Below are 13708 nucleotides of genomic sequence, written 5' to 3'. Positions count from 1 at the left end.
GTATTAGAAACTACTTATGCAAGGAAGATTTAACTCTTTTTTCTAAGATTCAATTAGAAGTTTTGTTTTTCATTTCATTGAGTTTCTTTTATGGCCCCTAAAAAGCAATTAGAAACACTTGTATTTTTGAAACTGAGAAACTGAAGAACTCCATAAAAATCTGCTTTTTGCTCCTTTTCCTGGTTCTATTCTTGCTAGGACCTGCACCCCACTTTACCCAGGCCTCAGAATGCAAGCAGGTGTAGGCCCTCCTTGTAAGGGACAAGGAGTTAACGATTTCTTCAGAATAGATAACATCTAAGGAAGGACCAGGTAAGAATGACCGATGATATGCACATTCCAGACCACCCGCACTAGACATCTCAATGCCAAGACCCCCTGGCTCCAAGGACTAACACCTGTGCCCTCGTCTTTGTTCTAATCAGTTTTTGGATGCGTGAAAAGACACGTACAGCAGACCACAATCCTTAATAAACCCCAGGCCCTCAACCAAGACAAAACTCATGTTCCTTTCCCTTCTGAGTCTCCCAGATGTTCCATCTGTATCTGCTCTATGTCTTTAGTAAGCTGTTCTCACTTCCTGGTGTTTGCATTTGATTTCCATCCTGCACAAAGCCAAGGACCCTCTTGGCTGGTCCCGCAGGGCCCCTTCTGGATCCTGAGAACTGGCCTGCCTGCTGGCATCATTTTCTTCCTTATTTTTTTTTTTCGGGGGGAGAGAGACAGAGAGAATATAGACGGGAGGGGCAGAAAGAGGGAGAGAGAGAATTCCAAGCAGGTTCCACATGAGGACTCCTGCTCGACGTTGGGCTCAAACTGTGAGATCATGACCCGAGCCAAAATCAAGAGTCTAAGCATCAGATGCTTAACCGACTAAGCCCCCCAGCCGCCCCCCAGCATCATTTTTGGATACGAATATATGATCTTCTAATACTCAGAAAAAACAGCAAGTGCATCAAACACAGGGAATCACATGGGTTTAACTTGAGGAGAATATAAACATTTTTCAAATACAAATACCAACTGATTTTTTAGATTGTTATAAAATCAATAGTAAGCAAAGTCATCAGATTTTATTAACACAATAATTTGAGTATAAAATTATGGATTTTTCAAAGCTTGTTATTTTCCACCTAATTGCATGAGACCAGCACAATGTTTGTTTTTACCTTCCGGTGGCCTGTTGGATGTTGCCACAACGACGACCCCATTTTTGAACAGATTTTCAAAAAGCTGTTTCAGAATCATGGCATCAGCAATGTCAGTGACCTACGGACAACAACACATTTGTTTTATTTTAATTTCACTTCTGCTCTAACAAATTTGCTAATGGCTCATCTTCTTTTTTTTTTTTTTTAAGGATGGAAGTGAATTCCAAGAGAAAAATTCTAATTATCATCATGAAGAAAAGAGGAGACAATTAAAACCATGAAAGAGTGTAAAGTAGTCTTTTAAACTTGACTCTTTTTTGCAAGCCTATCATTTCTACCCAAATTATCAGATGGTTCTGTGTTAACTTCTTTTATAAACTACAGGTGGAAAGCATAGATAATTGTCCTAAACATTTAGGAAGTCTAATTAATTAGAGCTAACATGACCAAATCCCTCCTCCTGCTCCCATCATGGACCCCAGCCCCCGCCCCACCACCAAAAAAAAAAAAAAAAAAAGAGAGAGAGAGAGAAAGAATAAAGAAAAAAAGAATAATAAACAAGCTGGTTGATATTTCTAATACCTTTCTGGCAAAGGTCCCTGAAAAGGTGACTTTAAATGGTCATGAGACTTTAGAAATAAGGACAAATAGCCAGTGAGACATAATCAGCTGCTGTTGAAAATAGAATGATATGACATAGATACTATTGTGCAATTGTTGCACAAAACAATTCAACAGATGGCCCATCACAAAAATAAGCAATTTCATTGTTCTTTTTAAGTGCCTTCTATTACTGTCCATGAATAATCAAAAGGCACTGCAGTCACTTCCAGCACAGCCAGCCTCTGCTAACCTTCGCAAACACAAATATTCCTTCTATTAAAAAAGAAAAAAAACAAAAACCTTACAAGAATGGTTAATACAGTGCTTTAAAAAATTACTTCTGACAAAAGCAGAATGCATAATATAGATAAGACTGTTCCACCTATGTTAGAGATACATACATAGAGCTATCTTTTCTAAAATTATTTTTAAACATCCATAATTAACAAGTAAGCTTAATAACTTATAAAAAAGCTTTTTAAAATCACAAAGAAATACAGAAATAAAGTAGGGAAGGAAGTTGAGTTCAAAAACAAATGTACAGTGAAAGTAGATGTTAATGATTGTACCTTCCCTTATAAACATAATAAATATGGTTTTTAGGTAAAGCATTTTGATCTTTCTTTAATAGCTTTTTGGATAATAAAATTTGTTTTATATTCACAAAATATATCACATAATTAATATCACATTGTTATTTTTAAACCATGTTAGAGCATAGAAACTGGGGGAATTCTTTCAAATTAGATCAAAATACTGAAAGTTACCAACTAAGTAGTTGTAACACAACTGACAATAGCCACCTGGGCTACACAGGTCTCAATCACTTTTCTCTTTTCAGGTGATTATTTTATACAAACATTACATTATTTCCTTCCCACCTAAACAAAAACAAAAACAAACTAGAAAATAGGGATGCGCAGACGGATCTATTTTTTTTGCTGTCTCAAGCTCTAACTTTAAAACATTAGCTAAAAAAACTACTGGAGACTTCTTAAATTAAAAAGACTTCAGGAACTCACAAAGTGGTAATTAAAATGAAAAGCAGTACTATTTAATTACTTAAGAAGAGAGTGATTTTATTAAATTTGGAGCTTAGGATCACTGTCAAATTTTGCTTCCGCAAAAATACTCACAGAGAAGGCCCTTTTCAAATGCTTAAACACCAGTGGCATTTCTGATGAGAGAACAAACAAGCCTGCAAATTTCAGAAGCAAGCGCGCTTCTAAATTGGATTCCCAATACACTGACTTTTAAAAAGAATGGTATCAATTAAAAGTTACCCAATTTTAGAAAATAAAAATTGCCATCTGACTATCTCACTAATGTTTTCGAAAAAAATTAAAAACAGCTTTTGTGCCCTAAGATTCAGAAAAGTGGAGAGACATCTAGCTTACAACACTGTGCAAAGGTTTAAACTGGAAGTTGAAGAAAGCAAACTATTAAAGACTTGTGGTTGAATTATCATTTGTTGTTTTTGTACTACGAAATGTTTTTGCTCTATCAGAGTAAATTAACTTGGAGAAGCTATAGCTAATTAATAAAGCAGGAGTCACTTGGGGTAGCCGGGTGCCAAATGTATACTCTTTTGATCTTGTCCCCACACTTGTTCAGCTTTGCTGGGGAAAAGTAATTTTACAGTATAAGTGAACAGAAGACAATTGGCCACACATTCTTGGAGAGCGGGCTTTTTTAGCACCCAGCATTTCATTACCACCAGGAACAAAAGAGAAGGCTACAGATTACCAATAAGGGTAGTCTGCTAATACAGAGAGGGGAGACATTTCATTAGCATTAAAGAGAAAAGATTTTTTATGACCTAGAGTTGCTTTCCATTATGACTCACTTAAGTAAAAAAGGGGGGAAAAAAAATCTAATGGTTAATTTACATATGTAAGTGCTCGAGTCTCAGTCACCCACTGATTGGTACAGTGCCATGTAATGAGTGACAAACATAAGCATGCATTATCAGTAATTAGTATTAGCACAAAAATAAGCACCTATTTTTTATTAGCAGTTTTTAATAGCTTTTCTGTTTTACAAAAACGGTCAAAACTATTTTTTAAATGATATTGATAGCTTATAGAGGAGAATTTTGCATTATATTCTGCTCATCAGAATCCTTTTTTTTAAAAGACCATACTCGTAAAACATCTATCCAGTGTCCCTAAAAGGGACAGGATGAAATAACATTTTTAACGGTTTCCTTCAGTATTGTATCTCTTCAGAATCATAAATGATTTAATGAGAAACATAAACATTCAAAGTCAACACAATGAAGACGCTACAGAAAACTCTGAGGAAAAGATGTTCTTTTATTTTAGCAACTAAAACACATAAAAACAACCGACCTACCCTAATTTCTCAAACAAAATAAGAATAGTATATTTGATACCACAGGCAAGCCTGAAATACTATACTTAGTTAAAATGACCAAGCTGATGAGGAATATATTCTGGAAATGTAATCTGAATGCTACCAAAACATAATTTTTAAATTCCTCAAGTTCAATAGCACACATATTCTTGATTTTAAGCAGCAATAATTCCCATCCAGCTCCCTCATAAAATAAATATTATATTAATTAACACAACCTAAAAGGCCAATAATAACTAGTTAAAAATCAAGACTGCTAGTAGGATTCAATTTTAAAAGTCTGAAGTTGTGATTGTAGACATATGGCTGTTAAGAAAAGTACCTAAAAATTTCTTTTCTAGAAAATCAGCAATGTATTATACTACACTTAATAGGCTTAAGGATAATTTTTAAGTTCTGTCATTAAAATATCTACTAAAAGTCAATTCAGCTCTAGATTTCTGTATTTAAATATATAATACAAGACATCACATAAAGAGAACATATAACATAGCTGTTATTACTAATGAATTAGAGCACTGATGATGAATTCAAACTGGAGTACCAGCTGTGTGACCTTGGACAAGTTACTTAACTCCACTGACCCTTAATCTCATCATCAATATACTGAAGGAAGTAACAATACCTACCTTGCAAAATTGTTATGCTCCTTAGAGTAAATCCTCAAGAAATGTCAGCTGTGACTATTATCTATGTATGGTATATATGCTAGTATAATTGCATATTATTTACATTTAGCTGTAGAGAATTTTAGCGATAGATGGAACGATACATAGCATAGTACAGTAGTTAAGAACATAGTCCCATAGTACTCAACAAACAATAGCTAATGTTATTACAGATAATAGATGGAATGTAAGCATTCCAATAAATGGCATTGTCTCAAACAGTTCAAAAAAGATAGATTTTAATTAGTTAGTAAACATAGAAAAATTCAACTGTATTATTACTTAAATACACATTAAAACAATGAGATACAACTTTTCATCTATTAAATTAGACAAAAAATGTTAAGATAATTCAGAATGTTGACAGGAAAAATTGTGTGTTCTTATTATACATAGGGGAGTGGGACTTAGTTGGGAGACTAGCTCAATATTTACCATTTGGTACTAGATTTATTCATTCATTCACTCACTATAATTCATTCATTCATCCTCAAACACTGTTCTAGACATTTGAGATACATCAATTAAAAACAGATTCTTGGGGTGTCTGGGTGGCTCAGTCAGTTAAGCAACCGACTCTTAATTTTGGCTCAGGTCATGATCTCATGGTTCTTGGGATTGATACCGTGTCAGGCTCTGCACTGACAGTGGGGAGCCTGCTTGGGAGTCTCTCTCTCTCTGTCTCTCTGTCCCTCTCCCACTCTCTCAATCTCTCTCAAAATAAATAAATCAATATTAAAAAAAAAAAAAAGACTCCTGCCTTCAAGTTTACATTCTTATGGAGGAATTAATAAACAGTAACCATAATAAATAACACATATTTGCTAGAAGAGGATAATATGTTATTTTTTTTAAATATGATTTTGGGGCACCTTGGTGGCTCAGTTGGTTAAGCATCCAATTCCAGCTCAGGTTACGATCTCATGGTTCCTTAGTTCGAGCCTGTGTTGGGCTCTATGCTGACAGCTCAGAGCCTGGAGCCTGCTTTGGATTCTGTGTCTCCTTCTCTCTCTGTTCCTCCCCACTCATGTGTTTTCTCTCTCTCTCCGCCTTTCTCAAGAATAAACATCAAAAAAAAATTTTTAAGGATAGTAAGGGACACCGATTAATGGCAAATTGCAATTTTATAGGAATAGGCCTTGTTAAGGAGGTAACTGAGCAAAGATCTAAAGAAGTGCGAGACTCTTAGGGGCCTCAAGGGGAGACTATCCCAGGCAGAAAGTTCAGAGCAAAGGCTTTGCTTAGTTGTTTAACTGTATGGATCAGAATGCTGCTGTGCAATATTTTGGAGGGATCCTTTTACCCTCTTGAATTTTAGAATGAGGGACAAGGAGAGATTGGGACCAGCAATAATCCAGTTTGGGTGTGCTCGAGGAGCTTCTCTCAGATCAGTGCAACACAGTCTGGATATTAAAACTAGGAGATTCAGGGGCGCCTGGGTGGCTCAGTCGGTTAAGCATCCAACTTTGGCTCAGGTCATGATCTCGCAGTTTGTGAGTTCGAGCCCACGTCAGGCTCTATGCTGACAGCATGGAGCCTGGAGCGTGCTTCAGATTCTGTGCCTCCCCCTCTCTCTGTCCCTCCCATGTTCATGTTCTGTCTTCTCAATAATAAATAAATGTTTAAAAAAAATTTTAATAAAAATAAATTTTAAAAAAATATAGGTGATTCAGGTTCTGCTCAGTGATAGCCTCTGCCTTAGGGTACGTATTCTTGCCCTTATACTCTTGCATTCCTGGTTCTTCAACAGTGGGTATATGCAGATATTGCCTTTTCTTGCATACAGGGTTCCTGCATACACGCTCTAGGGTTCGAGTCTGGCATTGTAGAGGAAACAAAAGAGCAAAGCTACTAATATTTTTCATCCTAAGACATACAGGCTAACTTTCTTAAAAGCACAGAGTCTCTCATGTTGTCAACTCTGACATACTAGAATGCTTCATTCTAGTAACCTTAAGGAGTAAATAAAACCAAGCAATTTGGTATTCAGTCTTGTTTTACCATCTCTGTGCATATTTTCTTCAGAGACCTGATGGGAAAGAAGCATTTGGTATAACACCCAAATCTATTAGCTATGGTTCCCTGACCTATGAAAACAAGAGAGATGGAAATAGTAGGGAGCAATGAGCAAGGCTGAAAGTATAGGACATAAGATCAGAGAGGAAGGAGGCGGACTTGAATAAAAGGAATGACACTATCTTCTTGTATTCCACCCCACCCCCCAGCTCCCCCACTTAAAGAGTATAAGCGTTTTTAAATTCGGTTTTCTGTTACCTGCAGCCAAAAGCATCCTAAGAGATACCTCATCTCTGGAATCTTTCGTCTTTAGTTCATCAGGTAATTCTCCTTCCATTGGAGGTACTGCATTTTATATGAAGCAAGGTGACATTTCCTGACAGTACTCCTAGCTTTTACAGACCATGGGGAAATCCCTACTAATAAGGCAGATAAGAGCAAAACAGGAGTTGATCAGTTCCATCCTCACCAAGACTGCTTGCAAGAAAGAAGGACAGGAGATTCAGATAAAGAAAAGGGGTTTACTTAAGACTCCAGGATGCATGGAATGCCTGGGTGGCTCAGTCAGTTAAGCGTCCAACTCTTGATTTCAGCTCAGGGCTGAAATGGGCTGCATGGGCTCCTTGCTGGGCATGGAGCCTGCTTAAGACTCTCTCTTTCCCTCTCCTTCTACCACTCCCCATCTTGTAATGCACATGTGTTCCTCTCCCTCTTTCTCTCTCTCTCCCCCTCTCTATCTCTCCCTCTCTCTCAAAAATAAATAAATAAATAAATAAGACTCCAGGATAGAAACATCACTGTTAGTACCTACTAGGAACTGGGGCTGAAGACTGACTTGGGAGCAGAGGTAGCTCTGGAGAGCTCAGCAGCTCTCCAGGGAACAGGCTTGTGGTCCTCCCCCTAATGGGATTCAGTTATTTCCTAGGTCTCTTTGTTCCTGTTTCATTACTGCGCAAGAACTGCCCTTGGTGCCTTTTACTTCAAAGACATGAGACAGAGTATACAATTGGCTAAATCCCCAGAACACACCACACAAGTGCAGTATTGTTGGCAACCGTGTGGGCTACTCATAGACCAGATGTCCAGACATGGTCCATTTGACTGTGGGTCAGATAGGGTGTCATAACATGGGATAAGGGTCTTTATTTAAGGCAACAGGGATGGATGAGTAAACGAATGAATGAACACCAAACCAGCTCTGGTCAGGGCAGGTGATGACAGCTCCATCACATCCACTCTCTCTTTGTTGACAGGTAACATTTTACAAGCGAGGGGCCTGTCTCCCCCTTGATCTCCTTATACTTAATACACAATTTGAAAAATCATTTTTATTGCCTGTCTTTCTTTTGCAAGACTCACTCATTTGGAACATAAGTGTCCTGAGAGTTGCTTTTGTTTCCTTCTTCTCACCCATGCATCAACCTTCTGAAATCTGAACTCCAAGGAGAATGCCCAGTGCAACCAGAGAGGATTCCATTAGCACCTCACTATCAGGACGGCATTATGATTTCATGGGTCCTAGGCACTTGACCTTCATGAGCCCCTTCCTCAACTAGAAAATACATTTGAAAATATGTGTGTTGATATATATAAGTTGTATTTTATGACTATGTTAGTATAAAATATATACAGATACAGAGATACAGGCTGAATTCACTATGATACATTCATTTTTTCTTCAAATTTTAAAAGAAATGAAAATATTTTCATGGGGCCCTAAAAGTATCACGCACCCTAAGTACTGTATCTACTGTTCCTCATGGGTAGTTGAGCCTGCTTGCTATTAATCTTCTCAGGATTTCTTTTGCACAACCAACTTTTCATCACCCCCTTAGCTTCTTATATAATCTTGTCAATGGTCATCATGTCACAGATACAGGCCAATCTTTGCTCTGAATGTTTTAAAATTTACATTTTTTAAGTTAAGGGTATGATTTTCATATGATACTGAGGAAATTCTGATGTCTCTATATCCTCATCTACATAATGAATATCATAACTATTTTATAGAATTAAATGAGGTAAGGATATAAAAACAATTTGTAAACCACGAATCATTTTACACAGGTTGGGTATTAGTACACTTTCTTAAAATTTAACTTCAGAGGCACCTGGGTAGGCTCAGCTGGTCGAGCTTCCAACTCTCAGTTTTGGCTCAGGTCATGATCTCACAGTTTCGTGAGTTAGAGACCCATGCCAGCACGGAGCCTGCTTGGGATTCTTTCTCTCTCTCTCTCTCTCTCTCTCTCTCCCCCTCTCCCTCTCCCTCTGAGTCCCCTGCTTGTGCTGTCTCTGTCTCTCTCACTCTCAAAATNTCTCTCTCTCTCTCTCTCTCTCTCTCCCCCTCTCCCTCTCCCTCTCTCTCTGAGTCCCCTGCTTATGCTGTCTCTGTCTCTCTCACTCTCAAAATAAAGAAATTAACATAAAAAAAATTTTTTTAAGTTAACTGTGCCAACTCAATTTTATTTAGTGAAAATGTGGTTAGGACTCATAATGAGGAAACAAGAGAAATGGCTTTCCTTGACTTATTGCTGACTTTTGTTACTGAAGACAGGATAACTGTCAACTTGGCACTAGGGATGCCTGGGTAGCTCAGTCAGTTGAGCTTCTCACTCTTGGTTTAGGCTCAGGTCATGATCTCACAGTTCATGAGACCAAGACCCATTTCTGGCTCTGTGCTGACAGCTCAGAGCCTGCTTGAGATTTTCTCTCTCCCTCTCTCTCTCTCTTTCTGCCTCTCTCCAGCTCACACACATGATCTCTCTCTTTCAAAATAAATAAATAAACTTAAAAAACAAAAAGAATTAAACGAGGGCCTTTTCTTTCTGCAACACATTGGTGTACTTAGTACACTTCTTCAGAGTAGTAAAAGTGAGCATTTCTTGCCCATGAGCCTTTCTTTTGAAGACCTTTGTAGTTGTACAGTACAAGTGAATGCTAGGCTATCTTAATAGACTGAAGGGAAAAAGAAATAAAGATTCCTCCCCCCTAGATGGCTCAGTGTAACACCATTTCTGGTGAAAATTCTTCCTTCGCATCTCTCATAAATCAAGACTGCTCTTAGATAAGTGTATCAAGTTGCTAAAGGAGACTTATCATGTCTTGTTTGGGATAAAGGCATTCTGGCCATCTTATCTTCCCACCAACCCAGGTTTTTAAACACAGAAGAACAAGAAATAACTCACTACCAATTTAAATGCATAACTTCAGAGAATCTTAAAACTGTAAGAAACTTTACAATTCAACTAGGACAGCTCCCTCACTTCATCACAAATATGTTGGGAGGTTTAAATAAAATGTGTGACTCACCCAGAGCCCACCTCAGAGTAGGCACAAAACAAATGTTAACTTCCTACCCTTGAAAGTTCTCTGGGCCTTTATTTTAGGCAATCAGACATGGGAGTGTCTGCACTCAGCTGCAGAAATATTATTCAAAAGCTTTGGCTGTAAAGCCTTTATTTTTAAGTTTATTTATTTTTGAGATAGAGAGAACGAGCAGGGAAGGGGCAGAGAGAGAGGGATAGGGGATCCAAAGCAGGAATCTGTGCTGACAGCACAGAGCCCAACGTGGGACTCGAACTCATGAACCTTGAGATTATGACTGAGCTCAAGTCTGACGCTTAACCAACTGAGCCACCTATGCACCCCAGTGAAGCCCTATTTTTAAACTTATATTCAGTACTTGTGAGTTTTTCTATTTTTATTCCAATAATAAATTGCTCTTATGATAAGCATTATAGAAAAACCAACTACTACATTCCAAAACTACTAAAGAAAGCAGTGAAATAAGGAGGAAGTAATTCTTAACCTAGAGTATCTGTTGTTACTCTAGGTTACAGAGTTATTAAACTCTGGAATACAGAAAAAAGATAAGACATGGTATTTGCCTGCAGGCCATATTTGCTCTCATAGAAAACAAAGAACAGAAAGCAACATATCACCAATTTTAACGCACAATTTCAGAGAATCCTAAAACTAGAAGAAACTTTAAACATTCAATGAGGGCCAACTCCCTCCCTTCATCACAAATAAGTTGTAATGTCTAAATGAGATGAATGAATCATTTGGTTTTTTATCTGACACTTAAAAAAAACTTCAGGGGGCCTGGATGGCTCAGTTGGTTGACTGATTCTTGATTTCAGCTCAGGTCATGATCTCACAGTTCATGAGATCGAGCCCCTGAGTCCAGCTCTGTGCTGACAGCACACAGCCTGCTTGGGATTCTCTCTCTGTCTCTCCCTCCCTCGCTCATGCTCCTTAGTGTGTGCATGCACTCTTTCTCTCTCTGTCAAAAATAAACATTAAAAAAAACTTCAAACATCTTTAGACATTACTGTGTAATCATGACATTATCTCCATTGTGGTATAGGGGAAATGTAAATCCACTGACTATAATATAGGGGAAGGAAAACTTTTCCTATAAAAGACTGAGTAGTAAATATTTTGGTTTTGCAAGCCACTTATGGTTTTTGTTGCATTTTCTTTTTCTTTTTGAAAAGACCCTTTAAAAACATAAAAATCATTCTTTTCTCATGGGCCATACAAAAGCAGATGGGCCAGATTTGCCCTGTGCAAGCCATAGTTTGCTGGCCCCTGGACTAGACAATAAAATAAAGTCATAAGAGGTAACGTGTCAGGGTGCCCGGGTGGCTCAGTCAGTTAAGCGTCCAGCTTTGGCTCAGGTCATGATCTCATGGTTAGTGAGTTTGAGCCCCGTGTCAGGCTCTGTGCTGACAGCTCGGAGGCTGGGCCTGCTTCCAATTCTGTGACTCCCTCTCTCTCTGTCCCTCCCCTGCTTGCATTCTCTCTCTCTCTCTCTCTCTCTCTCAAAAATAAACATTTAAAAAAAAATTTTAAAGAGGCAATGTATTAAGTCAATTTATACAACAATGATAAAATCAGGAACAGAATTTAAATCTTCACGTATCATTCAGCATACCATTCTACATCTATGATATATCTCTACCTTACCTGAAACTCATCAAAACATAAGAGACATGCCTCTTCGCTGATTTCTTCAGCTATGGGAGCTATTGGATCATATGATTTAGCCATGAATCCTGGTTTCCTTTTTGGCAAACTCTGTTTAAGGCGGTGTATTCCTTTAATGGATACAATGAAACACAAATCAAATATTGTATTAATAGTACATTTTAGACAGCTATAACGTATCTCTTAAATCTCTAAGTGAAATCTTAGTGTGAACATAAAAATTAAGTTTAAATGCCACATAAAATCAAATGCGATTATTGAAAACTGGTTGCACTTTCTCTACCTCAAATAAGCTGTTCACATATTAATACATTTCCAGGATTGCAAGGACACTTTGTAGTCATTCCATCCCTACTCTTTTCAGTCACTTCAGAGATGAGAAATCGATAGGCTAGATGAAAAGATGATAACTAGATGGATCAACAGACCAGTCTTACTGCTGAGGATTTCAGAGATGTGGGCAGAGGAGGTGATCCTGCCCTATGTCTAGCATATGTAATCAGGATGCTCCCTCGTCTCTAGCCAGTCCCACTTCACTTATTATACGTTACTAAATGCTGAAAGTATTAGAAGAGAAACACAATGTTCCTGCCCTGGCGAGGTTACAGGACAGCAGGTAGAGACAAGTAATGCAAAAATGAAATAACTTAAGAACACTGACAAAGCGGGGCCCCTGGGTGGTGCAGTTGGTTGAGCATCTTACTCTTCATTTTGGCTCAGGTCATGATCTCAGGACTGTGAGATGGAGCCCCACGTGAGGCTCCATGCTGAGCACAGAATCTGCCTATGATACTCTCTCACCCCTCCCCCTGCTCCTCCCCCACTTGCACACGCTCTCTCGGACACAGTGCCCTCTCTCAAAAAATAAAATTAAAAATTTTTAAAAAGGAACATTGACAAAGCAATAAAGCATACCTACAAGTACATGAATGCCTGCTTGCTAAGGTAACACAGAGGAAAGGACCTATCAAGAACAACTTGAAATAAGTGAGTTTTTAACATTTCTTATTGATACTTAGTAGAAGGAGAAAATACCTGAACTTCATATAGTAACCTCTCTTCTCTTATGGGAAATTACTGAATTTGAATCTGTCTTTAGGATCAACTCTAAATACATTACAAATCATTTCAATATAACACAAAACAAATGAAACCAAATAAAATCTTACTTAAGTAAAATCTAATAAGTTAAAATATTAAAAGATTAATAATTTTAAAAGATGAAAAGTACATTGTAACGTTTGTCCACTTAAAAACCCCTTCTCTTGGATCATTTAACTTACTTTCATGGACATCTAGCATGAAACCATGAAAATGAACCCGTTTCTTCCTCTTCATTTCCACATAAGCATAAAACATGTCCATCACCATTGTTTTCCCTGTACCTAAAAAAAAAAAAAAAAAAACAACAAAAAAACTATTAAATAGTATGTACTGATTGCTCTAATGATTGTTCATTAGCTTTGGGATAATGAAACCACACTCTTCTGGAAAGCTTAAGACTATGTTACTTTTTTAGAAAGGAGTGTTTATTTTTTATGTTAAACCAGCTAAAAATAAAATGTTGACATTGCTCTTTTCTGTTAAAATCCTGTTATTAGGAAATACGACATCTAGTTAACATTACAAGGGCTATTTTCCCCAGAGAATTACATAATTAAACTGGCAAGACTTGCAGATTATTCATACTTCAGTTTCTCTTCCAAAAGACATCAATATGAATAAAATAACTTTATCAATTAAATAAATATTTATTGCTTTATTGGGGCCATAAGCATGAGGAGTGGTCTTGGGGACTGAGGGAATTCAAAAATTAGAAGTTAAAAAAAAGATTAGTACCTAACATAAATACTGAAAATAAATAATAGATGTAGATTAGAGCTGGAGAATTGCCAATTGGAA

General features: G+C 37.5%; 1 protein-coding gene across 2 annotated transcripts in view; it reads right to left on the bottom strand.

Moving 5' to 3' along the window:
- Window positions 1–13708, bottom strand: part of AFG1L (AFG1 like ATPase) — a 190560-nt gene that overhangs the window by 107287 nt on the left and 69565 nt on the right. For both annotated transcript variants that reach the window (XM_077780052.1, XM_077780053.1), the window contains exons 4-6: window positions 13090–13191; window positions 11786–11916; window positions 1170–1269 (exon numbers count right to left, since the gene is read on the bottom strand). In XM_077780052.1, coding sequence (XP_077636178.1) covers window positions 1170–1269; window positions 11786–11916; window positions 13090–13191 — 333 coding nt within the window. The remainder of the gene's footprint in view (window positions 1–1169; window positions 1270–11785; window positions 11917–13089; window positions 13192–13708) is intronic.

This window comes from Crocuta crocuta, unplaced genomic scaffold (genome assembly GCF_008692635.1).
Source record: "Crocuta crocuta isolate KB4526 unplaced genomic scaffold, BGI_CrCroc_1.0 scaffold147, whole genome shotgun sequence".
NCBI classification, from domain to species: Eukaryota; Metazoa; Chordata; class Mammalia; order Carnivora; family Hyaenidae; genus Crocuta; species Crocuta crocuta.
Note: the sequence above shows the minus strand (reverse complement) of the source record. Positions and strands in the feature narration are given on the sequence as shown.